The sequence below is a fragment of the Pleurodeles waltl genome, chromosome 4_1, assembly GCF_031143425.1.
Source record: "Pleurodeles waltl isolate 20211129_DDA chromosome 4_1, aPleWal1.hap1.20221129, whole genome shotgun sequence".
Taxonomy (NCBI): Eukaryota; Metazoa; Chordata; class Amphibia; order Caudata; family Salamandridae; genus Pleurodeles; species Pleurodeles waltl.
The window spans coordinates 735,632,551-735,650,115 of record NC_090442.1 but is presented as its reverse complement, the minus strand read 5'-3'; the positions used below and the strand labels follow the sequence as shown (position 1 = coordinate 735,650,115).

General features: G+C 46.3%; 1 protein-coding gene across 1 annotated transcript in view; it reads left to right on the top strand.

Annotated features, from left to right (window-relative positions):
• The window catches only part of LOC138288098 (carboxypeptidase A1-like), a 35,850-nt gene extending 18,848 nt beyond the window's left edge, over positions 1–17,002 (top strand). The window contains exons 9-11 of the mRNA XM_069229328.1: positions 350–549; positions 16,089–16,173; positions 16,610–17,002. Coding sequence (XP_069085429.1) covers positions 350–549; positions 16,089–16,173; positions 16,610–16,797 — 473 coding nt within the window. The 3' untranslated portion in view covers positions 16,798–17,002. The remainder of the gene's footprint in view (positions 1–349; positions 550–16,088; positions 16,174–16,609) is intronic.
• Positions 17,003–17,565: the final 563 nt, after the last annotated feature.

The following is a 17,565-nucleotide window of genomic DNA, read 5'->3' as shown; positions in this document are numbered from 1 at the left end:
GTTAAAAAAAATATATATATATTTAGTATGGCTATAATCCAGTGAGAGGCATAAACTTTCGATGGGTGAACCCAACTTCCAAGATGTAAATTATTTTCCAGTAAGTGGCAGTGCCTACTAGTGAGTGCCAGTGCCTTCTATTGAGCAGCATTTCATTTAACTGCATTTCACTGCAATCACCAAATGCATTAAATAGTTCGCCAGAGAGTTATAATACCAGCCAACGAGTAGTCGGACTTGGATCCGAGGCAAACAAAGTCTTCGGAAACCCTCTTAGAAAGGGATAGGCTTTGCTATTTGAGAGCAATCGAAAAATCTTCATAAGAACAATGGTCTTTTTACTCCTCAGGTGCCGGTGCCAGCTCAAACCCCTGTTCTGAGACCTACAGAGGACCAAAAGCCAACTCCGAGGCAGAAGTGAAGGCCATTGTGGACTTTGTCAATTCTCACGGCAATATCAAGGGCTTTGTCTCCATCCACAGCTACTCCCAGATGCTGCTGTACCCCTATGGATATACAACTGCGCGTGCTGCTGATTACCAGGAGCTGGTAAGACCTGCATGGGTGCATCTAGAGCCTCCCTAGGTATCTTCAGTGAGTTTTAGGGCAAAGGGCTCAGCAAAATATCTATAGGAGGTAGAAAAGGCACAACAGTTTGCAAAAGGGTGACAGGAAGTTTAAAAGACAGGTGTTCCTTACGAATTTCTATTAAAAATGCAAACCCTGTTAACGGGCTGCAGGTTCCTTAAGGGACTCACGCCCTTTGAGAAATATGCCTGCGGCCAAAAGTGACTTTCAATATCTAATTACATTATGGCGTCACCATTAAGGGGGTCATTCCGACCTTGGCGGGCGGCTACCGCCGCCTGCCAGGCGGAAACCGCCATGCGGCCGCCAATGCAGCCGCACTCACGTGGCCCCCATTCCGACATTCCCATTGGGCCCGCGGGCGCAAACCAAGTTTGCGCCCGCCGGCCCAGCGGGAATGAGGCCGCAACACAGGAGCCGGCTCTGAAAGGAGCCGGCGGTGTTGCGGCCGTGCGACGGGTGCAGTTGCACCCGTCGCGCTTTTCACTGTCTGCTATGCAGACAGTGAAAAGCTGGCCGGGGCCCTGTTAGGGGGCCCCAGGACACCCCTTACCGCCAGCCTCTTCCTGGCGGTGAAAACCGCCAGAAACAGGCTGGCGGTAAGGAGGTCATAATCCCCAAGCAGCGCTGCCCTAGCGGATTATCACCGCCGGGGCAGAAATGGCGGAAAACCGCCGGCCCCGGCGGTGCAACCGCGGCTCTACCGCCGCGGTCAGAATAGGGAAGAAAGCACCGCCAGCCTGTTAGCGGTGCTTTCAGTCATTATAGCCCTGGTGGTCTCGGACCGCCAGGGTCAGAATGACCCACTAAATGTTCTCAGGGTGTTCAGCAGGAGTGATGGCTGCCAGAGGAGAAGCTGAGAGGCGTGCAGTGGGTGTGCACGTCACTGCTTTCCATACAGTGGCATCTCTAGACATGTTTATAAGGGGGCACACACGGAGCTACAGAAAAATACTAGTGCGCATGCACACTCAGACACATGCGCACACATATATTACACACTACGATAAGTAGCTTCAAAGTAAAGTTAGCATTACAATAAGGGCCGTACAAGTCCCAGCATGCAAACACAAAAAGACTTGGATTTGTGCCCTTGTGTCATGAGGTCTGCTGGCAAACATGCATTTGTAATTTTCTTGATCTGAGCATAATTTGCTAAATACCATGGTGCCTCAATCAAAAAGTTAGACATGTACTAGCCTAATATGTAAATGTGTTTTTTAATTAACCAAGCTACACTGGCACGCCCCCCATTATTAAAGTAACTAGATGACTCCATGCGACCAACAACGCAACTCTCTAGTCCTGGGCTTTCATTTCACAACATAATGCTCTGTATTAGTTTTAGGCTTAATTCTTTTGAATGACCACAATTTGGCCCATATTTATACTATTTTTGTGCCGCATTTATGTCATTTTTTGACGCAAAAGCAGCGCAAACGTACAAAAAATAATTGTATTTTGTAAGTTAGCACCGATTTGGCGTCAAAAAATGACGCAAATGCGGCGCAAAAAAAGTATAAATATGGGCCTTAGTCTATACCACCGATTACAATTGTTTGTAAAAGGAAAGCTCAGGATTGCACCATTTTTGTTACATGGAATCCCCTGGGAGTCTTAGAAAGAGAGTTATATTGTAGGGCCAACTTGAAACCTATGAAAGTCAAACATGAAAACATTACAAAATGTCAAATCCTCATAAAAAATTCCACAACAATTTTGAAGTGTGGTTCTATCATTATGGGCATGATTACAACTTTGGAGGAGGTGTTAATCCGTCCCAAATTTGACGGATATACCACCAGCCGTATTACGAGTTCCATAGGACTTTACCGTCACTTTTGGGACGGATTAACACCTCCTCCAAAGTTGTAATCAGGCCCTATGTTTTTTATACTGCAGCCTCAGGCAGAAACCGCCGAAAGACCGCACCGCGGTCAATAGACCACGGGGGTCATTTTGACTTTCCCGCTGGGCTGGCGGGCGATCGCCAGAAGATCGCCCGCCGGCCCAGCGGGAAAGCCCCTGCAACGAGGAAGCCGGCTCCGAATGGAGCCGGCGGAGTTGCAGGGGTGCGACGGGTGCAGTAGCACCCGTCCCGATTTTCACTGTCTGCATAGCAGACAGTGAAAATCTTTGTGGGGCCCGGTTAGGGGGCCCCTGCACTGCCCATGCCAGTGGCATGGGCAGTGCAGGGGCCCCCAGGGGCCCCACGACACCCGTTCCCGCCATCCTGTTCCTGCCGGATTTTACCGCCAGGAACAGGATGGCGGGAAGGGGGTCGGAATCCCCATGGCCATGGAGGATTCTCTGGCCCAGGGGAAATCCGGCGGGAAAGCGCCAGATCCCCTTTTCTGACCGCAGCTTTACCGCAGCGGTCAGAATGGGCACTGAAGCACCGCCAGCCTGTTGGCGGTGCTTCCGTTGCCCGTGGCCCTGGCGGTTTAGGACTGCCAGTGTCAGAATGAGGGCCTCTGTCTCTTCACTACCACATCCATCTGCTCTATCAGCTTCATGCCCAGTCTGTTCACGTCTACTACATCCCTTAATGGTCACATCTCACTAAATCTGCTGAAACGCTTCTCTTTCACATCTCTCCACAGCTCCTGCATCATTTCACTGTCCCTTTTCTCCACAACCCCAAATACAGCAGTAAGTCCTATAATTTCTTCATAGCCCCTGCATCTCATTACTGACCCGTCTCTCTATCGTTTCTACACCTCTTTCCTATCCCAACTCTCCACAGTCCTAGCATCTGTTCACTGTCCTATCTATCCAGCTTTAGCAACTCTTTAATGCACCATCTTTCTACACACCCTGTATCCCTTCACTGTCACAATTGTCTACAGTTCTCATATTGTCAGATCGTTGGACTGAGGCACAGGGAGAGTATAATTTACCCACGATCAGTTTGTTGAACCAGGGGACCCAGTACTACTTGCTCCAAAGAACAAGTAGTACTGTGTCTCCTGCTTCAACAAACTGATCGTGGACAAATTATACTCTCTCATATTACGTTTTGGTGAATAGACAAGAGACTAAGCACTTTCCCTTCCCAAAATAACAAGTTCCGTTTTTTTTAAACATATGCACAAAAAGGAAGGAGAGGAATAAGCTTAAAAAAATGACTGCCCAAGAGCACACAATTTTGGCAAATGCGGTTGGTGGGATAAACAATTATGCCACCCGTTTCCACGGTTTCCAACGAACCCACAAGACTACAATTGTGGTGGCAGACAAAAAAATACTATTCTGAGGGAAGTGCAGCTATATTACAGGTCGCTGAGTGCCACTTTCCCATTAAAGAATGGCGGAATACCATGTGTAGCAGAGGCCATCGCGGGTTCATGGTGGTGCCTGTGTTCAATTCAGTCACTGTCACTCAGCCTGGCACACACGACATACCTAAGGAGGATACACGGATCGGGCATAAATATTGTGGGGGGGAGAGGCCACTGGCCCTCAAAACTCTAAAGACACCATTATTCCTAAATCCAGCAGAGATCCCTAAATTAAGAATCTCAGAGATTGTGTCATGTAATCTCCTAAATTGACGGCTTCTGGAACATAGGGGAACAAAGATGTAAGCATAGCATTGCATCACTACTTGCCCTTGGGACATGCCCCAAAACAACATGACAAATGTTACCACTGCAGCAACTGGTGACTCCCCTCCCTGGGAAGACCCACAATGAAGCAGATCAGCTAGTCTCCGCCACGGGTGGTGGAGGAGACCTTCCAATGCTTGAAAAGAAACATCAAGATGGGCACCTTCTAGCTCCAGAACAACCGGGCCTTACTGATTCCTTCGTACATATCAAGACATATCAAGACATAGACCCATTTAAGGTGAGGTGTATCAACAGTGGCAGTAGAGCTGATAATGCTTTTAAACGCTAGGAGCAATGCTGGCTGCTATTGATAACATCAATCCTTCCTTTCCCCATATGATTGAAGTAAGCTAAGGATCCCACATACTGCAGTGTGCCACATGGTTACTGAGACTACTGAAGTCTGTGTGTGGGATGTAAGGAACAACCAGCACCAGTTCCATTTCCTTTTTGTTTTCAGACAAGCAGCAAGTGGTGAATGTGGGCCACTGCTGGGCACCAGCGAGATAAGTGAATTAAGTGTGGAAATCAGGAAGAGGTTACATTTATGACTTTAAGAGGAGAAAGAAGGGAAGGCTTTAAGGAAAAGACTGTTATTAAAGGCTGTAATTGGGTAAAGACATTACATAGACTTCAGCAACAAGCACGAATGAGTGGCACTAAGGCATACACATCTGCTCCACGAAAAACTTTGAGGCTGCGCATGAAAAAAGAGAAAACATAGGCAACATAGATAATGTCAGATGCGACAAAACTGAAAATAGCCAAGATGGATGCAATCACTAAGAAAAAAATTGTTAAAACTCAGGAACTGGTTATAGGGAAAAGAGTGCAAATTGCACTCTAGTAACAACAATCTGGCAAGGGTTACATTTTCCAAATACCATAGATCATCGCACTGATTAAGAGACTCATAAGAGTGAAGTACGAGATGGATTTGGAAAAAGATCAATGCAGTAGATGATGAGAAAAAGGATCAAAATAAATAATAGAACACTAATACTGACAAAGCTGGCCAAGACCAAATCCTACCCTCTGAGGTCACCAGGTCAGAAGAAACAGACATCCAGTAACCAAAGGGGCAAGCCACCTACTTTCTCTAATCAGAGAAAACAGTCTCCCTTCAAGAGAGTGCCCTAAATCCCTGCACCAGAACAAGACCAAGAAAGGATCCCTATGAGATTCTTTTTCAGGACACTAGCTGGGAGAAAGAGACAGTCATACGATGCCATCAACTGCAGAGTGAGATTCAAAAGTCGACCGCAAACCCAGAATCACTGGAAGCGAGGGGTCAGCCTTAAGGTAACGCAAATGCTAAGATGTATGCTCATGAAAATCAATCAGCTCCCCACATATTTGGCTGTGAACCACATGCCATTAACTGCACAATTTCCCAAGCGAAGATGCTGGCGATATGGTTGCCTTTGTAGTCCTGGTATTAAGAAATATTCTCCCTGAAATCCAGGTCATCGAGACAAACCAGAACAATATTGCAAATGAACTTGGCCAGCAAATACAAGATGTAGATTCTGAAATCAATAAATATGGTGCCCAGATTCAAGTTAGAGCAGAGAGTGGCCCGCATGAAGGACACTCAATGGACAGTTCAATCTGAAATAACCAGCATTTCCAGTGAAGTAGAGAAACACAAGCTTTAACAAAAGGAGTATGAAAATCCGATTAAAGAACAAAATTGAGATTAGTGGGGATCCTAGAGCAAAAAGATACTGGGATATCAGTGCTGGTGATGATTAAGAAAATAGTCATGCTCATGTGCTTGATGGGACAGAAGATCTCACAAAAAACGAGCTCACAGAGTTTCCGTTTCTCCACTTTTTCTTGAGATAGAATGATTCTCTTAAACTTTGGGGACTAAAGTCACTCAAATAATGAACACCTGAAAGGGATGCTTTGAGCTCATAGATCCATGGCGAACAGACAACAGTAGCACTAGACACTACTCATTTCAGCAACAGCCATTTATCCACTTATGGAACAGACTATGTTTTCCTTCATTTTGAATAAATCTAACAGAAGTATATTATGTACCCAATAGTTTCTGTGATCGCACAGCTGTTTGCATATGTACAGAGATATGCAAGTAAAACAGATGGATTAAGGATACAACTCTCCTTATACATGGCCAAGTGTTAACCAAATTTAAACTAGAATTGCTCAGTATTTTGACCAAAATAAAGCTACTTGGGAAGTCTATAAGTCAACAGTGAGAAGGGAGATCACTACAATAAAAAACATAAAATCAGCAATTCAAAATATCAGGCTTTGCATGGACAATTTAAAAAACAGAGAGTGCCTAATGCTTACAGAACACTAGAGCACAATTGCTTTAATGGGAGAAAGGCAAAAAGGTACTCCCATCATTTTTATTAGAAAAAGAAATATCAATTCAATGACAGTAGAGTCAACCATTATACAAATAAGGCAAGACAATGGGCAATTTACTGGCATGGCAAGCAAAGGCAGTCAATAACAAAACACCATTTTTTCTATAAAGAATTCCCTGAAGGGAGTAAGAACCAACAGGAAATGGGTAAAGTATTTTTAACTCATTTTTAAAATGTATATCAGTCTTTCAGCACAGCCCCACTGGAAAAAATCCAAACTTACTTACAGAAATTAAAAACTCCTCCACTCAGTGGAAGTATTTTTTTAAATACTTACCTGAACTTACCTTAATGTCCCTGGGGTGGGTCCCTCCATCCTTGGGTGTCCTCCTGGGGTGGGCAAGGGTGGCAGGGGGTGTCCCTGGGGGCAGGGGAGGGCACCTCTGGGCTCATTCTGAGCCCACAGGTCCCTTAACGCCTGCCCTGACCCAGGCGTTAAAATCTGGCGCTAATGCGGGTTTTTTAGACCCGCCCACTCCCGGGTGTCATTTTTGCCCGGGAGTATAAATACGACGCATATGCATCGGAGTCATTTTTTAAGACGGGAACACCTACCTTGCATATCATTAACGCAAGGAAGGTGTTCACACAAAAAAATGACGCTAACTCCATGAACTTTGCCGCTAGACGCGTCTAACGCCAAAGTATAAATATGGAGTTAGTTTTGCATCGAATTTGCGTCGAAAAAAACGACGCAAATTCGGCGCAAACAGAGTATAAATATGCCCCTGAATTCACTCCCTATGTTATTTTTGTCATTGATAAAAATAAGTATATTACAGATATACATGTTTTTGTTTTCCACCCTTCCACGTGTTTTGCATGAAAGGTATTTTCGAAACGTAGAGAGCCTCTGTCATTCCCTTTATATGGCACAAAAAGCATCTCAGAATTAGTATTAAAATAGTTTGCCCGTGTACATAGGGATTAGCACTTCCGGATTTTCGGAATTACTATATACCAATTAACAACATACATTTTTTCTGGATTTATGGAAAAAGCCACAAGTCTAGACCACAATAACCCAAAACTCGAATGAGAAGAATATACCCTGAAGACTTTGCAGACTCGTTAAATGCAAATTCACAAGTATTTACGAAATCCAGATTTTTTGTGCAGAAATAACATTAGCTGATATCTGCACCAACTTAGATGAAAAAGAGGTCAGTTCCTGGAAGACATATGATATGCCTGGCTAAAAGTGGTAATTCGTTTTCACACGGCAGCTTAGCTAGGTGGACACAGTAAGCATAAAATTCGGTAAATTCGGTCAGAAGCATGGTTCAGCTTCTCATACATGAAAATCACAGCGCCATTATGGAAATTATCTAAAATAGGAATAGAGAAAATATGTGGTATTGTAGAGACTCTGATTTACACCAAAACAAGAATTGTGGGTATAGAACAGTGGGCTTGATGTATCTCAAGTATAAACAATATACAGGGTGAAATAATATAATGCCGCATTAGCCATATAGTCCATCATCTTCTGCATAATCTGCAGATTTTAAAAAATAAATAAATTGTAGTTCAAACGGATCAAAATGTTCTAAAATCACTGCGACGTGTTACTGCGCAATGGAAGGCCCTTTACAAAGTTTGACATGCCCCTCTCAGTTGCTTATTGCTGTACCGATGTCCTTGGTGACTTCTGACTCCCTTCCCAGATCAGATCCCAAGGGAACTCCGGAGATATGGCACCTGCCACTTCTCCGCTGTCTAAGCCTGTGGCCCCCATTTTACCTCGCTTCATGGGCCCCGCCTGCTTGAGTCGTCTGCAGAGGAAGTAGGGAGTGGGCCCATAGTCTCACCTGCTGGAGCTCGGGGACCTTGGTTTCCCCCCACCGTTGCGGAGTACAGCTCAGCTGATTCAAACCGAGCCCCGAGTTGGCCCTCTTTCCCCTACCGGGTGTTGAGAGGATTGGGGGGAGCTCTACTTCTCAATTGGGCCTGCTGCATGTCAGATGGACTCTTCCTGCTGTTGTTGATCACCGCTCTCCCTCATAGCTGCAGGAGGCTGGACTGTGGAGAGCAGAGGGGCCAATCTCACTGAAAGGTTGCCCAACAGCCGCTGGTCATTCTGTCAGTTTCTGCACAAGGGTTTTTGTGGGATCCCCATAGCTCGTATAGCCGCCCTCTGGGTGCCTACCACTTTCTGGCTTTAGTTGTGCCACTGCATGTACTCAAGTGGTGGAACACAAGGTGCCCCACTACAGGATATCGTAGCCTGTTATTTGTATTGCCCCACAGGAACCTTGGGGTACACATGTCGCTCCCTGCCTCAACCACGGCTTCTTAGGAGCATCATAGGAGCCGGTTAAATCAAGGGAGAAGGTGCTGCCAGACTGGGCCCGGTGGGATTCACATATTACACGGGCTCATCGCTTCGTGGGGGAGGAACACAAGACCAGCAGGGATGAGGAGAGCGTGCAACTTGAACAAGGGGTCATTCAACTTCAGGAGCAAAAGCTCAAATTGCAAGCTCACCTGGAGGATCTGGAGAACCCTCCCAAGGTGTAACAACATCCACATATGAGGAGCACCAATGGGCAAAGATGAGGAGGACATCACCTTGTACATCAAGTCCCTTTTCCGCCAGATCCTAGGGAATGACTCTGATGAGGTGATACAGTTAGACAGAGTGCACAGGGTTGGCACATTGAGACCGACTCATGTACCTCCAGGAGATATACTAGTTTGCATCCATGACTTCCCCTTCAAAGAAAGAATACTCTGGCTGGCAACATCACCTCCCATTTACTTTATAAAGGGATCTCAAACTCTTGAGGCCATCTCTTTCGCCTTGTGATCCGGTGGGAGAGTAAACTGCATCAACTGCGCTCACTGACGGAGGCATACAGAACCCTCCAGCTAGAGAGCCTTTGGAGGAGAGACCAGAGTTGCCACGTGAGGTCTCTGGGCCAGGAGGTGCTCACGCTGGAGGTGGTCCCATTGCTTGGCCTCTGGCCGGACTCAAAGGCTATGGCATTGGAGCGCAGGGTGGTGCTTGACTCACTGTCCAGTGAAGCTGATAATCCTGACCCTGAGTGAGAGGTGTGGGGTTTTGAGGAGACTTCGCTGGTGGAGGCTGGAGTGGGTGGCAGGGCGGTCTGGGGAGATGTAACAAAGTGCTGACTTCCAGGGCTTCTAGCACCCAGTACTCAGTTCTACCTTTGGGACTATGTCGGAATCTTCTGGCTCTTCAAATGGATTTTGTTATTGTTAGTTTGTTTTGCTTAATATTGTTCATTGTTGCACACAGAAAACGGGTATGTGGGAGCACAAAGGTAATGGAATAATTTTCCCCTGTGCCCCTCTTATAGAAGGGATGCATGCAGGCTATGTACGTAGAGGCGACACCACACAGCTACACCTTATTCTCCTATTACATCACAACTCTTAAAGTAGTCACCCTTAACGTAAAGGGGCTGAACAACCCAACCAAACGGCAAGCTGTCCTTTCCTATCTGGAGCATTTGCAAGCTGATCTCTGCCTGCTCCAGGAGACACATCTGGTCCACGCTGACCATCATAGACTTCACTCTAGATCCTTCCCACTGCAGTGTTTTTCCTCTCTGGATACCAAGGCAACTGGGGTGGCACTTCTGGTCTCTCGCTCCTTCCGCTGGAGGGTTGGAGATGAGATTGCAGAAATCAAGGATGTCTGTTGGCATACCAGGTACACCTAGGAGACTTCCAAATCCAGATGGGTTCAGTGTCTATGCCCAACGAGGGCCAAGAGGCTTTTCTCTTTCGAGCCCTCTTTGAGGTTATGACCATGCAAGATAAAGAAGCGCTTACAGGGAGAGATCTCAATGTAGTCTTCAGCAACAACCTAGACAGATCTGCGTCTAGATTTGGGGGGACGGGAGCTCTGTCCCAGGCGGGGATCAGGTGGGTGGAGGAACTGGGTTTCAAGGACCTTTGGAGAGGAAGACATTTTACCCTCACGCTCATAAGACTTATGCTTGCTTAGATCACTTTCTGCGCACTACAGAGACCCAGAATTCTCTCAAGCAGATAGAGATAGAGCCCCATACATTACCAGATCACTCAGCAGTCTCTCTAGTGTTAGATATACCACCCATATACAGAGGACATCGACCTTGGAGATTGAGGAATACCCTCCTCCATAGGCCCAAAGTTGTGGCACAGACAGCTAAAGCTATCTCCACCTTTTTGGAGCTCAACAACACTGCGGATACCTCTGTCACCCTATTATAAGAAACGCAGCAAGCAGTCATAAGTGGAGAATTTATATCAATTTCCACCATGGACAATAAAATCCAACGGGAAAAAAGGGAACAATTGCAGAAGCAGGTGTTGGACCTAGAAAGGATACACAAGAGAACAGGTGCTCCGAGGGTATGGAGAAAGCTGGGGGCAGCCAGGGCTCAGCTTGCTGGCTTGGACATAGACAGGGCAGGGCATGCCCTACTTTGCCACTGTCCCTCATTTTACATGGGTGGTAATAAATGCAGGTGCCTTCTAGATAATAGACTTTGCGCCTAGAGACAAGAGGTGGGAGTAGAGTCGATTAAGACCCCTGATGGGATCCAAGTAGTGGGGTATACCCATATTGCTTCCATCTTTTACGGTTTTACCAAGACGTATACTCCTCCCAGAAATCTCCTACCGACTCCTCCCTCCACTACCTCAACCAGGCCCGTATGACCCAACTGGCAGCTACACGGGCTGCCATGTTAGATGCCCCAATCAGGATAGAAGCGATAATATCCAAAATAGCAAGCCTGCAGTCTTTAAAATCCCCTGGAATGGATGGCTTCCCAGCCGTTTTACATAACATTTTGCAGCAGTCTCATACCCATCCTAACCTGCCTATTCAATGCAATAACTGGGGGGGTACGATGCCGTCCTCCATGCTGGAGGCATCTATTGTGGTAATTCAGAAACCCGGGAAAGACTCCACACAATGCGGGTCTTAGAGGCTGATCTCCCTCCTCAACATGGATATAAAACTGCTTATGGGCATCCTAGCCTCCCGCTGATGCCAGGTTTGGTTGACCCGGATCAGGATGACTTCATTCACCACAGGCAGTGCAGTGATAACACCAAGCGGATACTGCACATCCTTAATAAGGCCCAGCCATCTGCCTGTGAACTAATGTTCCTAGCCATAAATGCAGAGAAGGCGTTTGACAGCATATATTGGCCGTATTTACAGGCCACTCTGGAGCATTTTGGCTTCAGACCTCGGTTTTGTGCTGGATCTTGAGTGCCTACAGTCATCCAATAGCGTCAATTAGAGTCAATGGAGCAACCTCACCTTCATTCCCCATTGGGCGAGGGACACGTCAGGGTTGTCCACCATCCCCTTTGCTGTTTGCTCTCTACATGGAGCCTTTTGCACAGCGGCTGCGTGATAATCCAGAAATCCCCTATGCTGTTTTCAGAGTGGAAGAATATAACCTAGCACTCTACACTGATGATTTCATAGTTGCGCTGGGTGACCTGCAGAGGGCCCTCCCTGCCTTTTTGCGGGAGGCAGAGACTTTCAGGAAAGTGTTAGGCTTCCGGATATATAGTCTGAAATCCCAGGCTCTCAGCTTTTGGCTTCCTCCGGTGACACCGGTATTATTGGCCTGACATGACCTGTTTCAGTGGCAGACACTATCTATTCCATCCCTTTATCTATTTATATCCATACCTGGGCATACAGATAGCCTCAACAGTTCTGGAGAGATCCATGATAAACTATAAGATCCTCCTTCAGATAGTAAAAAGGGAGTTGACCCAGTGGAAACTCTACCCCATCTCCTGGCATGGTAGAATAGCGGCTATAAAAATGTCTGTCCTTCCCCTGGCTCTTTTTTTGTTCTAGGCTCTGCCAGCGGAGCACCCACCTGGGGTGCTCCAAGCACTGCTGAGTGAAATAAATCACTTTGGTTAAAGAAAAAGCATCGAATGGCTCAATCCCTGGCTTATCACCCCCGCCCCCCAAGGGGTACTGAGTATCCCTGACATCCAGAAATATTATAGGGCAGCCCTACTCCGCTACTTGGTGGAGTGGTCATGAGCTTTCGCTGTTCATGGACTGGGTGATTGCTGGCACTTCCCTTTGGAAGGGTCCCTTTCTACCACATCGCCACCGGTCATGGGGCCTGTACCCATCACTTGTAACCTGTGCAACCTTAAAAGTGTGGGACCAAGTGGCGCAACATCAAGGCTTTACTTCGTTCCCCTCTCCAATGACGCCCATGTCAGGGATTCCGGATTTTACACTGGGTCTGGACCAGCACGCTTTTTGTCTTTGGTTTACCCTGGACTGTCGCTCTGTAGGGCATCTGCTTGACGAGGAGGGATTATTTTCCTTTGAGAGTATTAGGGATGCCCACGCTTTCCCGGAGACCGAGAGGATGTGTTATCTTCAGATTCAACATTGGGTATCACACCCTCTGATCCTAGACAGGGCTTGAAGACCCCTTACAGAATACAAAAAATGGTTGCTCTTGAAGAGCGTGGATAAACACATAATTTCTGACCTTTACAATATACTTCAGCGGTCTTCTCCATTGCCTAGGGCCACAAGTCAGGCGCACTGGGAGGCGGAATTTGACAGGTCTTTGGAGACAGCAATAATGATTACCACATACTGGTACCTTACCACTGTACGGTTACACAAGGGCGAGCCAACATGCAGCCTCAACTGCTGGAGACAATGTAGCACCCGTGGGACACTGCAGCACCTTCTTTGGGAAATGCCCAAAGCTCACTTCCTGCTGGGAGGGAATTTTGAACAACATTGATCTCCATATGCACACACAACTGCCGCGGTTCCCTGTGTACATCATACTGGGTCTTCCAAACCCATTAACTTTTCCACTCAAGTCCCTCAGGACGACAAATTGGACTGACTTTGGGGGTAGCCCTACAAAACATCTTAGCCCATTGGGGAACCCCCTGACACAGCTAGAGTGGTCACACAGATTGTGGCACGTTCTTGATAGGGAAACACTCATGCTTACCCTCACTGCACAAGGAGACTCTTTTAGAGAGCTGCGGCACCCCTTCTTGTCTCTCCTTTCTGGGGAGTTCAGGGAATTGACTTACCCTAAACATCTGAGACTCCTCTGTCTCTCGGACAGGGATGACCCCCAGGGAGGCAGATAGGGGACAGGGATTACTTCATCTGCATGGGGCCGATGCTGCTTGGTGCTGATATAAAATAGTGCACCCAGGGGTGGGAAGGGACGGAGCGGGGGTTTCCAGTTTGTTCATTAGGTTTTCCTTTTTATTCGGTGGTGGAAGCTGCGTCACCCTTTGTTTGCTTTCTTTGGATACATATATCTCAATTCCAATAAAGAAATCATAACATAAAGACTTTTCTGATCCACCTCAGCTGTCAATCCTGGCAGTTTATAAACACATGGGGGCCACTCAGTCAGAAGTATACACTATACTTAAGTACTATGCTGCAGATACACAACATGATGGAAACAGAAAACACTCTTAGGGAACGCAGGATTTAAGTAAAAGATGTGAAATGTAAACAGGAACTAAATGGCTGACATGGATTACATTAACGTTTTTTACATTCATTGTTCAGAAATCAATCAGTATGTTGCCATTACAGCTAGGAACAGAAATATAGCGCCCAATAGGGACTTATTTAACTATCTGTTTTTTAAATTTCGGCAGGGTCTGAGATCATGAGAGACCCTGCTCACTTAAAGACTTGGATTTTGAGTTAATGCACGGAAAAAAGAAATACACAGACTTCTTCTGTGTCTGCACGGCACAGAGATTGGGATCAAGATAATCACTAGATGGGCCGCATCCTTTTGAACTATATTGCTATTTTAGACCATTTGCAGCCTTGATTGGCAGTACAACGCCACGCTAGGGCTTCTAGACACCTGAAGACGTAAAACTCGCACTTACACCTCAGGGGCTGTGTCACGATCTCGTTTTCTGCGCTGTGCCACCACAAAAGGGGTCTGTGCTTGCATCTTTTTTAATCTTAAGTGCATGCATTAACTTGAAAAATCTCCAAGTTAGTGGAAGGGCTGCAGACAGCAGAGCTAGGAAACACAGCAGTAATGGACTCTTTGGGCCGTATTTATACTCTGGTTGCGCCGAATTTGCGTCGTTTTTTTCGACGCAAATTCGACGCTAAACTAACGCCAACTAACGCCATATTTATACTATGGCGTTGGACGCTTCGGGCGCCAAAGTGCCCGGAGTGTGCGTCATTTTTTTGCGTGAACCCCTTCCTTGCGTTAATGATATGCAAGGGAGGCGTTCCCGTCTTAAAAAATGACTCCCAGGCCTTTACGTGGTATTTATACTCCCGGGCAAAAATGACGCCCGGGAGTGGGCGTGGCCAAAAACGGCGCATTTGCGCCGCTTTTTAACGCCTGGGTCAGGCATGGCGTTAAGGGACAAGTGGGCTCAAAATGAGCCCAGAGTGCCCTCCCCTGCCCCCAGGGACCCCCCCTGCCACCCTTGCCCACCCCAGGAGGACACCCAAGGACGGAGGGACCCATCCCATGGACATTAAGGTAAGTTCAGGTAAGTATTTTTTTTTTTTTTTTTTGTGGCATAAGGGGGCCTGATTTGTGCCCCCCTACATGCCACTATGCCCAATGACCATGCCCAGGGGACAGAAGTCCCCTGGGCATGGCCATTGGGCAAGGGGGCATGATTCCTATCTTTACAATGATAGGAGTCATGTTGATGGGGGATGGGCGTCGAAAAAAAATGGCGCAAGTCGGGTTACGACGATTTTTTCGACGTAACCTGACTTGCCCCATTTTAAGACGCCCATACGCCATTTTCCCCCTACGCCAGCGCTGTCTGGTGTACGTGGTTTTTTTCCACGCAAACCAGGCAGCGCCGGTCTGCTTGCGCCGGCTAACGCCATTCCATAAATACGGCGCCCGCATGGCGCTTCAGAATGGCGTTAGACGGCGCTAAATTTTTTGACGCTAAACTGCGTTAGCGCAGTTTAGCGTCAAAAAGTATAAATATGGGCCTTTGTGAGTCCGAGCTTTGTTGTCAGAAAAACATGCACTAACTAGGAGATTTTTCGAGATAATGTATGAACTGAAGAAACGAAAATAAACCCACAGACCCGTTCAGCACCGACATTGCACATAAAACGGAATCATGATATGGCTCCTAATGGTTATGAGCTGTAGAATGTTTTAGATTGGATCTTGTAAATAAAAACTCTATTTCTTCAAGACGATAAGAACTTCTATGTTCTGAATTCACTTAAGTGCTTTAAAGGAAAGCGTCTGCTGCTGCGAGAAATCACAACATCAAAAAACACCAACAGTGATCTCCAGAACGCAAACGGCGCTACAGCATTCAGACTTTCACTCAGTACATCCACACGTCATGCTACAAAGGGAAATCCATTTTCAAAACTAGCAGATAGGAAGAAATGTCATCAGGTTCATTCCTTGAGCTGGTTCTTCAGGCAGACCAACTAACCTCTGCTTTCTGGTTCTTCCCCTAGGATGCACTGGCTAGGAAGGCTGTCGATGCTCTGTCGTCCAAATATGGGACTAGGTACCAGTATGGAAGCATCATCACCACCATCTGTAAGTCACCCATACCTTGTGTTTGAGAGTTTGCTCACTGGTTTGTCCCCATTATTGTGCAGATACCAAGGTATCAATTAAGAAGCATGTTTCCCATTACCAATCTTCTTTTCAGAGGAAGTGGATGACCAAGGAGGACAGAAACACAATTTGAGGTTGTTCGTTGTCCCCATATTTTTATATTACCACATTAGTTTTGCTATGATCCCTAGTCTGGACAGTAGTAAACTGGCCTTGTCACAAGTCCATCTTACTAATTTGGTAGATATCTTCCGGTCTCTTAAAGCCTAGAAAAAAATCTCTGGAAAGGTAGACCCAATTTAAGGATAAGGAAAGGGGGCATTGTCAACTCTGTGTTGTAAGGTAGTGTAACAAGATACTCCTAAAGTGTGGGCTCCATGGTCAATTAAAATCAATACTTTTGTTTCAATCCTAGATCAAGCAAGCGGAGGAACGATTGACTGGACCTACAATCAGGGTATCAAGTACTCATACACCTTCGAGCTGCGTGACACCGGCCGCTATGGTTTCATACTGCCAGCTAATCAGATCATCCCCACCGCAGTGGAGACCTGGGAGGCTCTTCTTAAGATCATTGAGCACACTCAGCAGAACCCCTACTAAATAAGAAAGTCCAATCAAAGGGAGGGGATGAAATGAAAAGTAGTAATAAAGATAAAGGCTCAAGAGCCACAGAGACTGAGTTCATCCAGTTCTCTAAAATATGGATTGGACAGTTCACAGCAGCCAATCGAAACTACAGTGGAAGCGACTGCTACTCAAAAAGCACCTTTTCTATTCCTCCAAATAAAAATCACAACCAATCTTATCATAGTTTTCATTTTTTGTAACATGATCTTTCAAATCAAACATCTGAGGTATGGTCAGCTACTCTGGACTTGAAAACAGCACAATTGATTAAATATAGGTTTGTAAATGTCAGTAATTAAACAAAAAACAATTGAAAAGCGTCTTGATTTTTTGCCAAATTTGCATATGAAGAATACAAGAGAAGCAGTATAGTGACATTCATTCCTGATCATTACAGAAATTGCTTCTACTGGTCATCCAGATAAGAAAAATATTATTGTCTAAAATCTTATCAGCACTCTTCTCTCTCTGTCACTCAACACCATTAACTTATCCTTCACCCACTCCTGATTCGGTCTATGAGGGGAAATGTCCTAAACAATGCATTGCAAACAACACAGACATTTCCTACCCAAGCAGAAAAACACTTGCAGGAACAACACATGCCTTTTTCTCTGCCTTAACCACACATGTGCCAAGCTATGCAAATTCGTGATGTGTGGTTAAGGCAGAGAAAAAGGTAGAGAGCGGTCTAGTGGATCGGGAGAGGACGCGGTGAGGTAAGTGAGGCCAAGTTTGGGG